Genomic DNA, 14,498 nt, shown 5'->3' on the forward strand with positions numbered 1-14,498 from the left:
GACTCTGCAGCAAGAATCCCAGGTGGTGAAGAAACTGGTCCAGCTGCTGCAGCGAAAGAGTCCACCGCGTCCACCAACAGTGCCAGCACGAGGTTCGTCATCCGTCCAGGTATGTGTCTGCTGCTAATAAAGCGCTGACACACTATCCTCTCACAGATACCAGACCTTGGCAGCACCGCTGTGACGTTCTACGAAGATAGAAGATGGAGACTCTGCAGCAAGAATCCTAAGTGGTGAAGGCACTGGACCAGCTGCTGCAGTAAGAGAGTCCACCGCGTCCAACAACAGCGTCCAGGTATTAAGGATAAACCATTCTCATTTTATTAGTGTAACTATTCATGTTCACAAAAGTCAAGCTTAAAAAGACACATTCGCACTCATACTAAGCAAAAACCATTCTCATGTTCTTACTGTAATCATTTGTGTTCACTAATTTTCAGCTTAATGTTACAAATTCGCACTCATGCTTAGGACAAACCATGTATAATGTTCTTATCGTAATAATATATCTTATTTTAGGAAAATTAACAGTTACTTGGTTGGTTTATACATATGCAATTTACTTAACTGAGAAACCAATTATAGATTTCCTCACTATACTTACACATTTTATAGGTATAAAATAACTAAGCAATACAACAACTACAACTACAGCTATATCCTGCATAGTTTTTGTGATTTTAGATAATTATTGAAATTGTAACGGGTTTCATTTTATTATTAGTACAATTTGGCGTATATTTCAATTTTGTACATCTCAGGCATATTTTTGTATGACCGATGAGTATTCCCCTTTATGTGTGGAATGCCTACGTGTCTCATCTCTGAAGCGTGGTGCCCCACCAATGAGGCGCTTTGTCGGGAAACACTGGTGTAAAGCGAAATTCACTGTTATTGTAAAAATAAAAACTGTATTATTGATAAATCTTGCCGATTTCTTACTTACCTATCTCTTTGGTTTTGCAAATATATTATTTACTTACTTACATGATTCCATATAATTGAGCTAGGATTCACTCACCAAACACAAGAGCCTTGTCTCTTTATGGTGAGGAAAAGCTATTATTATTTACCTTGATAACACTGTATAATATGAATAATTGCTAAAATCGCTGAAAAATGCTTGTTAGAATATTGGCCTCGTTAAATTAATGATACTACAAAATATAATTGATAAGTTTTATTCTTTAGACACACATCACTGGTTACAAAAATGACCACCCTCGAATTCCGTAATTATTTCATTGGTTTTATTGATCCGTTATTTAGAGAGAGAAGAGAAAGAAAATGGGCTTGCAAGCCTATTTATAAACTAATTCATTTGAATGTATTGATACATAATCACAATTATGGCCCTTAAGGGAGACATCTGTCGGATATTTCAATTACTCAATACAGATACAGGTGGCATTTTCGTTGGTTTGATTCGTGGCTAAAGTCGGAACATGCTGCCACAGCATGGAAGAATTTTTTTTTTTTTACACATAAACAAAAAAAATATTTTTTTAAAAATAACCATAATATAAACAAAAAATAATTTGAAAAATAAACATAATATAAATATGGACAAATTAATTGGAAAAACAATCATGAGATGAATATGAACAAAAAGTTCTAAAATAAGAGAATCATAATATGAACAAGTTAATTCGATGTTCCTAGGTCATCCTTCAGGTAGGTTGATAATTCTTCTCCTTTTTATGACTGCTAGCAAAAATTTGATGGTCCAAGGTCATCCTTCAGGTAGTTTGTTGATTTTTCTCTTGTTTATGACTGCAGGAACTTATTTATTCAGTCCGGGGGGTACATCGGGCGTCCCTGTAGCAATGCTTGAATCCCTTTCCATGGGTAATAAACATATTTTGCTGATAGGTCTCTTCAATGTTCCTTGTGCGGTTTCGAGGGTAACCACCCGCACTTTCCCGTCAGCTCCAGGGTGAGTAGCTAGGATCCTGGCTAGTTTCCACATATAAGGCGGCAGGTTGTCCTCCTTTAGTATGACCATGTCGTCCCTTTCAACAGTCCTGAGGCCCTTGTCTTCCTTCCATTTGGTACGTCTTTGTAATTCTGCAAGATATTCCAGTTTCCACCTGCACCAAAATGTTTGAATCAGTGCATTTAATTTTTGATATTGATTCTATCGATTATATTGTATCTCCCGAACATCCTTCTCAGAGATAGAAGCTATCCCTCCGCCAATCAGGAAATGATTTGGAGTCAAAGGATTCAGGTCAGTCGGATCGTTGGACAGAGGAGTGAGCGGACGTGAATTTAAACAGCATTCTACCTGACACAATAAAGTATATAATTGTTCAAAGGTTAAACTTGAATTATCGGTTATTCTTTTTAAATGATATTTGGCGGATTTCACTGCTGCTTCCCAGAGTCCAGCGAAATTCGGTGACCGTGGTGGAATAAATCCCCACAGTATTGACAAATCAGCTAAATATTTTTGAATCTTGTTATCAGACTTCTTTAACTTATAATACAATTCTCTCAGTTGATTATATGCTCCCTTAAAATTGGTCGCATTATCTGAATATATTTTAAAGGGTTTGCCCCTCCGCGCAATGAAACGTTTTAAACAATTTAAAAAGTTGTCAGTGGTGAGGTCCGTTACCAGTTCCAAATGCACAGCTTTCGTTGAGAAACAAACAAAAATGCATAAATAAGATTTCACCAATGGAGCCTTCCTGGTGATACCGCTTTTCATCATGATAGGACCTGCGTAATCAATCCCGGTAACCTCGAACGGCCTGCTAGGTGTTATTCTGTTTTCCGGCAAGTCACCCATGATAACTTGACTGGTTACTGGATTTTTTCTGAAACATACTATACATTTATGTAATATTTGCTTAACAGTGGTTTTTCCGGCAATCGGCCAGAACTGTAATCTCACTAGAGATAACAAAGTTTGTGTCCCTGCATGTAAATGTACATTTTTTTTTTTTTTTTTTTTTTTTACAGTATTACCGCACAAGAGTCCCAACTGCTCCCGTCTGGAGCCAGTGAGACTATGGCATCCCCAATTGGGGTATGTTGTGAGGCTGAGGGTATTGGGGAGGGGAGGGAGATGGGGAAGAGGAAGGTGGGGAAGTACCTGGCTATTCAGATCTGGTCACCAAACACGGCTTAAGCCATTTCAAGCAACGTTTCAATTCTGAATGGTGGTCTTACACCAGGGCGATACTGAGAGTATCTTCCACTCTGGAACGTGCCGCAAATATACTATATATTATTTTTAATTAATTAATTGTGAAATAACACAAATTAATCAAATAAAATTTATTTGCGCACGCCGGGTTCGAACCCGCGACCTTCGGATCTGTAGTCAAAAGCGTATACCACTAGACCACGCCGGCCGTCAAATAATGAAGATGTCGAATAATTAATTCTATTAACTTATTATTTTTTGGTAAAATTATTGGGTGTCGTTGCTGGTATGATAAATGTTTCGCCTTTGTTAGCCTGCCCCCGACACAAATTAATCCATTATTTATAAATGGATTAAGCGACAAAATAACGCTACGTTTATCCACTGAACATTTATTACTCAAAGCCCTGAACTCATCCTTAAAATGGTAGCGTTGAATTATTGCTATTAGACGATGCAATGTATTGTCCAGCTCCGGCACGCTTAACCTCCCGGTTAATCTACAGTTTTTTGTGTTACAATTATTAAAGAAACGCAATATATATGCAGTTACTCTCTTTAGCTTGTTGAGAGAGGAAAATTTTGAAAAGCTGTCCCACTCCGTGACATAAGTAGACACGCATACCGCCTTGGTTTTTATCTCTGGAGGATTTATACAGGAATTTTCTGGCTTCGGCCAGCGATCGGCCTCTCTTATTAGCCAATCTGGACCCTTCCACCAAATATCTGCTTGTAATAGTTTGTTTGCTGTAACTCCTCTTGATAAAATATCAGCGGCGTTTTCCTGCGATGAAACATGTCGCCAATGGGCAGGATCGCCGGCCTCTTGTATCTCGGCAACCCTGTTGGCCACAAAGGTATTCCATCTAGCTGGCTGTCCTCTTATCCAGCATAGTGCGATGGTAGAGTCACACCAGTAGTATGTATCCACCTCAACCATGTTGAGCGCTTCTTTGATGTTTTTTAATAATTTCGTTAACAGCACCGCACCACAAAGTTCCAATTTTGGCAGGGATATGCTTTTTAATGGCGCTATCCTGGACCTGGAAGATATTAACTGAGAGTGCATCTTACCCTCGGCGTCCCTGGATACTAGATACGCACAGGCTCCGTAGGCCTTTTCCGATGCGTCGCAAAAACCATGGATTTGTAGGCCGTTTTGACCCCACAAGATTCTTCTTTTTATTTTCAACAGGTTTATTTGAGATAAATTTTTCATGTAATTTTCCCAATCTTTTAATATTCCCTCGGGTATTTCTTCGTCCCAGGAAGTCTTAGATATCCATAATCTCTGCATAATTAGTTTTGCTACAACCGTTACTGGTCCTAGCAGTCCTAAAGGATCGAACGTTGGGGCGATACTTGACAATATCCGCCGTTTGCTTTGTACGGTACATACTGGTTTTTTCACTACATATGAAAAGTAATCAAACTCACTGTTCCAGTTTAATCCTAGTATTTTTTCTTCTTGGGGTTCTTTAGATATCAATCCTTGCATATCTTGACCTGGTTCGGAAGATAATTCTGCCGCGTTTGATCTCCATTTTCTTAGATTCATCCCTGCAGATTTTAGTAAACTGATTACCTGTTGTTTTAGAAGGTGGCACGATTCAACGTCATTTCCTCCCGTTAATAGGTCGTCCATGTAAAAGTCGTTTTCAATGACATTGCTTGCTATAGGAAATGAAAGTCTATTTTCAATACCTATTTGCTTCAGGCATCTTGTCGCCAGGAAAGATGACGGTCCTAATCCATAAGTCACTGTCCTTAGCTTGTAATGCTTCAAATCCTCATCCTGTGAAAAGCGCCAAACAATTTTCTGTAGATTGCGGTCGCTTTCCTGCACGTTTATCTGACGGTACATTTTCTCTATGTCCGCAGTTATGACTACAGGATGTTTTCTGAAATGTAAAATTTGAATATTTAAATCCTTTTGTATGTTAGGTCCGACCATCAGAGCATCATTAAGGGAAATACCAGAAGATGTTTTTGCCGATCCATCGAACACCACGCGAACTTTAGTGGTGGTGCTTGACTCCTTCATCACCGCATGATGTGGTAAAAAATATGATCTCGCATCGCATTCGGATTTTCGGCACTCTTCCATATGACCCAATTGTAAATATTCTCTCATAAACATGCTATATTGACATTTCAATTCTTTATTGGTGGAAAATTTTCTTTCCAATGTATGAAACCTTTTTTCAGCCATTGACAAAGAACTCCCTAGTTGGTCTATACAAGGGCGGGTTGGTAAGGCTACCGTAAATCTGCCCTCCGTGTCTCTACTATGACACTCTGTAAAGTTGACTTCGCAAGCCTTTTCTTCAAAATTCTGAGGTTTCATGGCATCCACCTCTTCTAGTTTCCAGAATCTTTCCATCTGGTTACCTATTTTATTAATGGCTAGATTACAATTAATTGATACTGGCCTTGTTTTAGTGATGATGTCGATCGCTCCGGAAACAATCCAACCGAGTTCAGTCCTTTGAATAGTTGGCCCGCCCTCCGTTAAGCGTATTCGATCATTATTCATTATTTCCCAAAAAACTTCCGCACCCAACAGGATGTCAATTGGAGACGTGACATTGAAATCCTTATCCGCTAGTTGCAAGCCAGATGGGATCTTCAACTCTTGTTTCTTGAAGGTCATTTGGGGTAGGTCGGTTGTTATAGCCTGCAATACTACACAAGAAATTTTCTTATTATTATCACTATTCACTGCTAACATGTCAATTGTAACTCTTCGATTGATATGTGTGATGCGATTTTGTATTCCAGACACCGGCGTATTTATTTTTTCTGTTTTTAATTCTAATTTTTTTGCAAAACTCTCTCTTATGAAATTCGATTGGGCGCCTGAATCCAATAATACCCTCGCTTTGTGTAAACGGTTGTCGCTACCTACGATATTCACGATCGCTGTAGATAATAAAATTATCTTTTCATTTTTATTTAACACCGTATGATTTGCCACTGATGTCGAGCTGTGTGCCTCTTCATTTGTGTTTTCACTATTTAATTCATTAACATGTATCAAAGTATTATGTTGATCACTTGCACAGATTTTACATTTGAATTTATTTTTGCAATCTTGTGTAAAATGTCCTACCCTCAAACATTTGAAACAGGCTCGGGCCTTTCTTAAAAATTCTAATCTTCCCTGGATATTTAATTTGAGAAATTTTTTACAATAATACACTGGATGATTTTCTTTACATAGGATGCATCCATGTTTGTTTGCTATCAATGAGACAGACAAATCTTTCTTGCGATCATCACGTGTTGTAACATTCTTGTAGGTAGGCCTTTTTTCTTGCAAATTTGCGAACTCCAGTACCTCAACACGTTTGGTTAGACATGAAATAAATTCTTTCAACGTTGGGAGTGCACCATCTATTGGCTGCTCTTCCCAAAATCTACGAGTTGATCCATCCAATTTATTAGATATTAAATATATCATAATCGCGTCCCAGGAATCAACATGTAATCCTAGATTTTTTAACGCTTCTAAATTTATATTAGCCTGATCAATAATATGCCTTAACGCGACTGGACATTCTTGTTTCATATCTTTTAACTGAAATAAGGATGCAACATGCCTATGAACTATTATTTTTTTATTCGCGTACCGTTCCTGCAGTATCTGCCACGCAGATTCGTAATTGTCGTGCGATATGGTCAAGGAGGCAATCAATTTAGCTGCGTCTTTTTTAAGGCACGATTGTAAATAAAAGAATTTTTGAGAATTGTTTAACGTATTATTTTCATGAACTAGTGCTTTAAAGGTCTCGGCGAATTTAGCATAGTCAGTAATTTCACCATGAAATTCAATAAGTTTCAAAGTTGGTAATTTAATTTCACATTTTTCATGATTTACTGAATTCAATAAACCTTTTGCTAATTTGATTCACGTTGACTTACGTTTTCTGCCTCGTCATCCGAAAGTTCTTCGATTTGAGATTGAATTTTTTCAAAGTCATCTAACAATTTTTCGACCTTTTGATAACGTAATTCTAGTTCCGTTTTATCGAGTGTCTTAAAAATATCATTTAACCTTGTCAATTTCGCTTTCAAAACTCCACGCTTGTTGATTAACGGCTTTAACTTTTCCATCTTTAATGGTAAATAATAAACAAGTTAACTTTTAACCTCAAACAACTGACAGTTTACGAATGAAAACACGGCGGTGTTAGTAAAAATGCTTGCCAGTGCCAGGGCTGACAACTTTTTAAATCAGAAATTCGCTGAAATTATTTTGTAGAGAAATTTAATTTACCCGGTAAATTTGAACATTCGCGTGAATTATTTTTAATTAAATAAATCCAATGACAAAACTCTTACAATTGAGATGCTCATTTAACAATAATCGTATCAATTTGCAATGTAGGTAGCTATTAAAATTTTATACAACTGAAAAATCAGAAACAACAATAATTTTTTTTCAATCTTTGTTGCATATTTAAATATTTCATTTGGGATAATTTGAAATAGGAAGAATTCGGGATTCGGTCACAGTTTTGATAGGATGGCATTGGGATACTTATCTGATGATGATCTGCATCTTCTTGATTTTTTGCTGGTTCATATTTCGGCTCTTTCTGGTGCACGATGCGGCTCGATTGGACCATATGTTAGAATATTGGCCTCGTTAAATTAATGATACTACGAAATATAATTGATAAGTTTTATTCTTTAGAACACACATCACTGGTAACAAAAATGACCACCCTCGAATTCCGTAATTATTTCATTGTTGTTATTGATCCGTTATTTAGAGAGAGAAGAGAAAGAAAATGGGCTTGCAAGCCTATTTATAAACTAATTCATTTGAATGTATTGATACATAATCACAATTATTGCCCTTAAGGGAGACATCTGTCGGATATTTCAATTACTCAATACAGATACAGGTGGCATTTTCGTTGGTTTGATTCTTGGCTAAAGTCGGAACAATGCTATCGATCCCAGTAAACTGGGCATCCGAGTCACTGGAATGCGAGAACTAAAAAATGGTGGGGTGTTAATACACCCCAGCACTTCTGCTGAGGCAGATAAACTCGCGAACTCTCCGGCGCTTAACGAAGCGGGATTAAAAGCAACAATTGCCCCAAATCGCCTCCCTCGCATCGCCATCCACAACCTCCCTCAAGATATTTCGGCAGAGGAAATTATAAGTGCCGTTCATCTTCAATCTTCCAACGACACTGGTCTATCTTTGGAGAACTTAAAATTGATCATGTCTTTTTCCCATAAATCTGTCCCTCGCACTGGAAACTGCATCCACATTTTTAGAGTCCCTCCATCTGTGCGTCACTCTTTAATATCGCGAACTAAACTTGCCATAGACTGGCAACTACACCGAGTAAGAGACTGGGTAGATAGTTTAAAGTGTGGCCACTGTCAATTATATGGTCACACAGCTTCAAAGTGCCAAACTGACTTACCTACCTGTCCCCACTGTGCCAAAGTTGGCCACAACCGTGATGCCTGCCCCAATAAGGTGAAATCACCAGTATGCGCCACCTGCACCTTCTTCAGGAAACCGGCTTCTCACAATACTGGAGCTCAGGACTGCCCCGCCCGCCAGGCTGCTGAAAGACGTGAACTCTCTCGGATTAATTTTAATTAATTTAGGTTGAACCTGTTCAATCGTTCTGTGAATAATTCCTTCTCAATGTACTACCAAAATGTTCGTGGCCTAAACACAAAACTGAACACCATTCGCTGTAACGTCAGTGTGTGTCAATACGACTTTATATTTTTTACTGAAACATGGCTCTCCGATAATATCTCATCTGCTGAGCTGGGATTTTTTGACTATAACATTTTTCGTAGTGACCGTTCTACTTCTTCTGCGAAATGTAAAGGTGGTGGAGTGATGATATGTGTAAACAAGAAATACCATTGCTATATTCTAGAGTCATCTAACAATGTGTCTGATCAATTGTTTCTATGTGTTCTATTAGGTAACAAAAAACTTGTACTCGGTTGTGTTTACATTCCTCCATCCTCTTCGATAGAAGTCTATAAATCACATACTGTTTTAACTGAACATGTTTCTAGAAACGCTGATTCCATATTTATTTGTGGCGATTATAATTTACCTAAAATATTGTGGCTGAACGACAATCAAGGTGTCAAAACTCCTCCTAGAAATCTTTCCCCACAAGCTACTGAAATTGTAAATTTTTTTGGCTACTTGAATCTGTTTAAGTAAATCCAGTCACTAACTATCTAGGTTCTTGCCTAGATTTAATTTTTTCTAGTATACCAAATATCATAGTAAGTGAAGCTGATGTCTCTTTGTTACCTATAGATAAATATCATCCACCTCTCTCTATTAACATCACTAATTTCTTCCAATTAGATTCTCTGAAACCAAGTGCCTCTTATCACTACAAATATCTTAATGGTGACTACTCTAATATGAACAAATTTCTTTCCCAGATTAATTGGTCAGTACTATTTTTAAAATCTGATAAATGACGCTGTATTTAAATTTAATGAATGCGTCTCACGCGCTATAGATTTGTTTGTTCCTAAGGGATGTTACTATCAACCCAAGTTTCCAAATTGGCTTAGCTCAAAACTCAAACAGTTAATAATTGAAAAAAAGAAAACTCATAAGCTATTTAAAGACACTGGCAACTTAAACTTGTATCGAAAATTTTCTCATTTAAGGGAACTGTCCAAAATCGAATCAGCCAAATGCTATAAATCTTATGTAGAAGTTACTGAGTCAAAATTACTGCAAAACCCTAAACAATTTTGGCAATTTGTTGCGCAAAAGCGTACTGATAATGATCTTACTTCTAGTATGCACTATAATGAAACTCATGCTACTAACGGTCTTGACATCGCCAACCTTTTTGCTAAACACTTCTCCTCTGTATATTCTGGTGCCTCATGCAACATCCCTCCACTCAACTATGACTACAACATTGACTTGAATGATTGCCAAATCTCACTTGTAGAGGTTTACCAATCTTTAAGTAAACTTTCTAACAATAAAAGTACCGGACCTGATGGCATTCCAGAAATCTTGCTAAAAGAATGTAAATATTCATTATCTAACCCAATTTGTATGTTGTACAACTTATCACTCTCATCTGGAACATTTACTGATTCATGGAAAATTTCATATATTCGACCCATTTTTAAGTCCGGGAACAAGTCAAACATTGAAAATTACAGACCAATATCAATTATATCTTGTATTCCAAAAATATTTGAGTCGATAATTACAAAGAAAATCACTCCTATATTCAAAAATGTTCTGATTGATGAACAGCATGGATTTAGATCGGCGAAATCTACAACAACTAATTTATTGTCCTTTACAAATACCATTGTTAAAACCTTGGAAGACAACACTCAGGTTGACGTACTCTATACTGATTTCTCCAAAGCCTTTGATAAAGTAAATCACTCGATTCTCATGGCCAAACTTTATGCTATAGGCATTAGAAACCCGTTGTTATCATTCTTTCGCTCTTACTTGAGCGATACAAAACAAAGGGTTAAAATAAACAACTTTGAATCCTTTAACATTGACGTAACGTCCGGCGTTCCCCAAGGAGCTCATTTGGCCCCGCTTCTCTTCAACCTTTTTATTAACGATATCACCAAAGTTTTTTCTCATACACGCTTCTGGCTTTTTGCTGATGATAATAAGATTCTTCAGATAATTAAATCCTACCTTGACTGCTTACATTTTCAACGTGATATTGACTCGTTTAATAATTGGTGCAAAATAAACTGCATGGAACTTAATGTTGATAAATGTAAAATTTTGTCCTTTTATAGAACCAAAAAACCTATTCAGTTTGACTATAAATTAAACAATGTTTGTTTATCTACTGTAACATCTATCAAGGATCTTGGGGTCACTCTAGACTGCAAACTTTCTTTCCGTGAGCACATGAACAACATTGTTAACAAATCACTTAAACTACTTGGCTTCGTTCATAGAATAACCTCTGACTTTAAACATATAAGTACCCTTAAAACTCTTTACTGCTCGTTAGTTCGCCCTCACCTTGAATACGCTAGTGTTATTTGGTCTCTTTTCTATGCTGTCCACATTTGTCACATAGAATCCGTACAACATCGCTTCCTACGAGGAATCGCTTGGAGGTTGGGTCTTGAAAGAGGAGAGTACTCATATGATGAAGTTGAACAAACTTTAAACATTTCTTCTTTGGAGAAACGTAGAAGGGACACTGATCTGATTTGCATATTTAAGATTATCAATGGTATTACAGACTCACCTGCTTTGTTGCAACTTATCCAATTCAACATCCCTTCCCGTAGACTCCGAAATAATGAATTGCTGTTCGTCAATCAACATTCTACCAATTATGGATACCATTCTCCTTTGTCCAGAATGTCGAGACTTGTCAACTCACTGTCAAGTCAAAGCATTGAATTTTGTGGTATATGCCTAAATGACTTTCGACAGTCAATACGCAATGTCTAATTTCTAATGCCCAAGGCAATCGGTCTGTTAACAACGGATTGTCAATCAGACGGATCGCTCTCCTTTGCACAGATTCAAGCAGGTTTATCAAGTATTTTGGGGCACCAGCCCAAAGGTGGCTCCCAAATTCAATAGTTGGGCGGACTTGAAACTTGTACAGGGTCAGCAGCTGGTCACTGTTGAAGAATCTCCTAGCCCTGTACAAGACGCCCAACTTTTTGGAGGCCTGATTTACTCGGGCTTCTATGGATCCCCGATACTTGAGCTGGTCTGATATAGTAACTCCAAGCATTTCAATGGAGTCTTTATTGGGGAGAGTGCTCCCATCAAATTGCACCAGACAGTCATTGATCTCCCTCTTTGCCGAAATCAGACACGCTTGGGTTTTTGAGACGTTGAAACTGACCAAGTTGGCCTTACCCCAGGCACGAACCATCTCTAGGTGGTGGTCAATTTTTCGCTTCAAAACTTCCCGAGCTGTTCGGACATCATAGGTGGAAGGGGGCCTGTCAAAAAGATAACCCTCGTGAACGGTGCTGTCATCAGCGTAGCAGTGAATTGGTGCACATTCAACGAGATCGTTGATGTGCAATAAAAACAGCGTCGGAGACAGCACAGATCCTTGTGGCACCCCCGCATTGATTTGGTGCGGTGAGGAAGAAGAGCCGTCAACCACGGTTTGAATTGTTCTTCCCCTCAGAAAGTCCGCAATCCAACTATGCAGGGTTGGGTGGATCCCATACGATGGTAATTTCCCGATAAGCGCCCGGTGCCAGACTCTGTCAAAGGCTTTGGAGATATCCAACCCAACGGTTTGGGTTTCACCAAAACGTTCCATGTACCGCCCCCAAATATGCGTTACATATCCGAGTAGATCGCCACACGATCGGTTTCGACGAAATCCATATTGCCGATCGCTTAGGATATTGTTATTCTCGAGATATGTGAGCAATTTGTTGTTAACCACCCTTTCTAATACCTTCGAGAGTATGGAAGTGATGGCTATGGGGCGGTAGTTAGAAGGGTCGGAACGGTCCCCCTTTTTTGGGATTGGGTGGACGATTGCCTTTTTCCAAAGATCTGGCACCTTTGCACCTTTGAGAGAGAGCCTAAATAATTTCGCGAGCACTGGAGTCATTTCTGCAGAACACCTCTTGAGGACCAAGGCAGGTATTCCGTCCGGCCCACTGGCTTTGTCGACTTTCAGCTCGTTCAAGACTCGGAGAACCTCTCTGTTCCGGATCTTTGGTTCCTCCATTTGAAAACCGCAGTGCGGAATGGAAGGGGGAGTCTCTCCGTTATCTTGAAGAGTTGAGTTTTCCGCGAAAATTTTGCCTAATAATTCAGCTTTCTCGCGGGCCGAGTTAGCCAGCCGACCATCAGGCTTGGTCAGAGGTGGGAAAGTGGTTCTGCAGAAATTTCTTCCGATCGAGCTAGCGAGTGACCAGAAAGCACGGCTACTAGTGGGGCAGTCAGCCAGCTTTTTCGCAATTCTCTGGTCGTGATCGCTCTTAGCTCTATTTAGAACTCTCTTACAATCCCTTGCCCGTTTTCGGTATTCCGAAAGGTTATTCATGGAGCTAATCTTCCGGAGTGCATTAAAAGCCGTATTTTTGAGTCTGACAGCTTCAGCACAGCGATGGTCAAACCACGGTTTTGTGCCCGCTCCAGAGGATTTGACGGAGAAGGGAATGTAGGTTATTATTATCTCCCATTCTTACTTTTATTTTACTATTGTCATTGTTATTGTCTTCGCTCCTCATTTATATATGCTCTCCTTTCACTGTCATCTCTGTTTATAAAATTTATTCGTGTAATTAATATGTTGTTAATGGACTATTTGTCCGTAAATAAATAAATAAAAAAAATAAAATAAAATAGATATAGATCGATTTTCCTGTGGTGTAAGACAACAATTCAGTATTGAAACGTTGCTTGAAATGGCTTTGGGCGTGTTTGGTGACTAGATCTGAATAGTCAGGTACTTTTCCACCTTCCTCGTGGGATGCCATAGTCTCACTGGCTCCAGAGGGTTGGCAGCAGTTGGGTTTCTTTCTTTAGATTTTAAAAAACTGATGAAATTAATGAAGAGTGGAGATTTAAAAATGAAACTTCCAGTGTCAGATATCTGAATGGTATTTAGAATTTAGTTTTTTAAATTAATGTTTGTTTGACTTGTGCATTTGTAAATACCTCGCAGGCTTCCATCAGACATTACGTCTTGGGCTTTTGTAAATACCTCGAAGGTTTCCATCAGACATTAAGTCTTGGGCTTTTGTAAATACCTCGAAGGCTTCCATCAGACATTAAGTCTTGGGCTTTTGAAAATACCTCGAAGGCTTCCATCAGACATTAAGTCTTGGGCTTTTGTAAATACCTCGAAGGCTTCCATCAGACCTGTGCTTTTGTAAATATCTAGAAAGCTTTCGTCATACATAAAGTAATAAAGTTTTTGACGAGTATGAAGGTGTCGAATTCCGCTGCATGCTTAGTAACACTTGGTTAAACTTTATTATATAATACTTATTTTCCTCAAAAAATGACTATTTATTTTCGTGGAAATGGAAAAGATGCATTTAAATTCCAGTTTTTCTCAATTGCGTTTGGTTCTGTTTAAAAATTACATCGAAAAATAAGGTCAGATTAGACATCAGCACTTTCGGCGAAAATGAAGAAATCAACAAATTATTAGAAATTGATTTACTTCATCTATTGGTATACTAGGAAATAAATTAATTACATCTTAGGACACAAACTTAGCGTGGTTATTGATTTCCAAATTCCATAAGTTATTGACAAATTATAACACATTCTTAACCCTTTCACACCAGCATTATTGATTCCACATTTTCAAAATATGTA

General features: G+C 38.2%; 1 protein-coding gene across 1 annotated transcript in view; it reads left to right on the plus strand.

Annotated features, from left to right (window-relative positions):
• Nucleotides 1-8,786, plus strand: part of LOC149415096 (uncharacterized) — a 43,440-nt gene extending 34,654 nt beyond the window's left edge. Inside the window, exon 5 of the mRNA XM_089642997.1 lies at nt 8,658-8,786. Coding sequence (XP_089499123.1) covers nt 8,658-8,786 — 129 coding nt within the window. The remainder of the gene's footprint in view (nt 1-8,657) is intronic.
• Nucleotides 8,787-14,498: the final 5,712 nt, after the last annotated feature.

This window comes from Hesperophylax consimilis, chromosome 19 (genome assembly GCF_061612785.1).
Source record: "Hesperophylax consimilis isolate HC1 chromosome 19, BYU_Hcon_1.0, whole genome shotgun sequence".
In the NCBI taxonomy this organism is placed as follows: domain Eukaryota; kingdom Metazoa; phylum Arthropoda; class Insecta; order Trichoptera; family Limnephilidae; genus Hesperophylax; species Hesperophylax consimilis.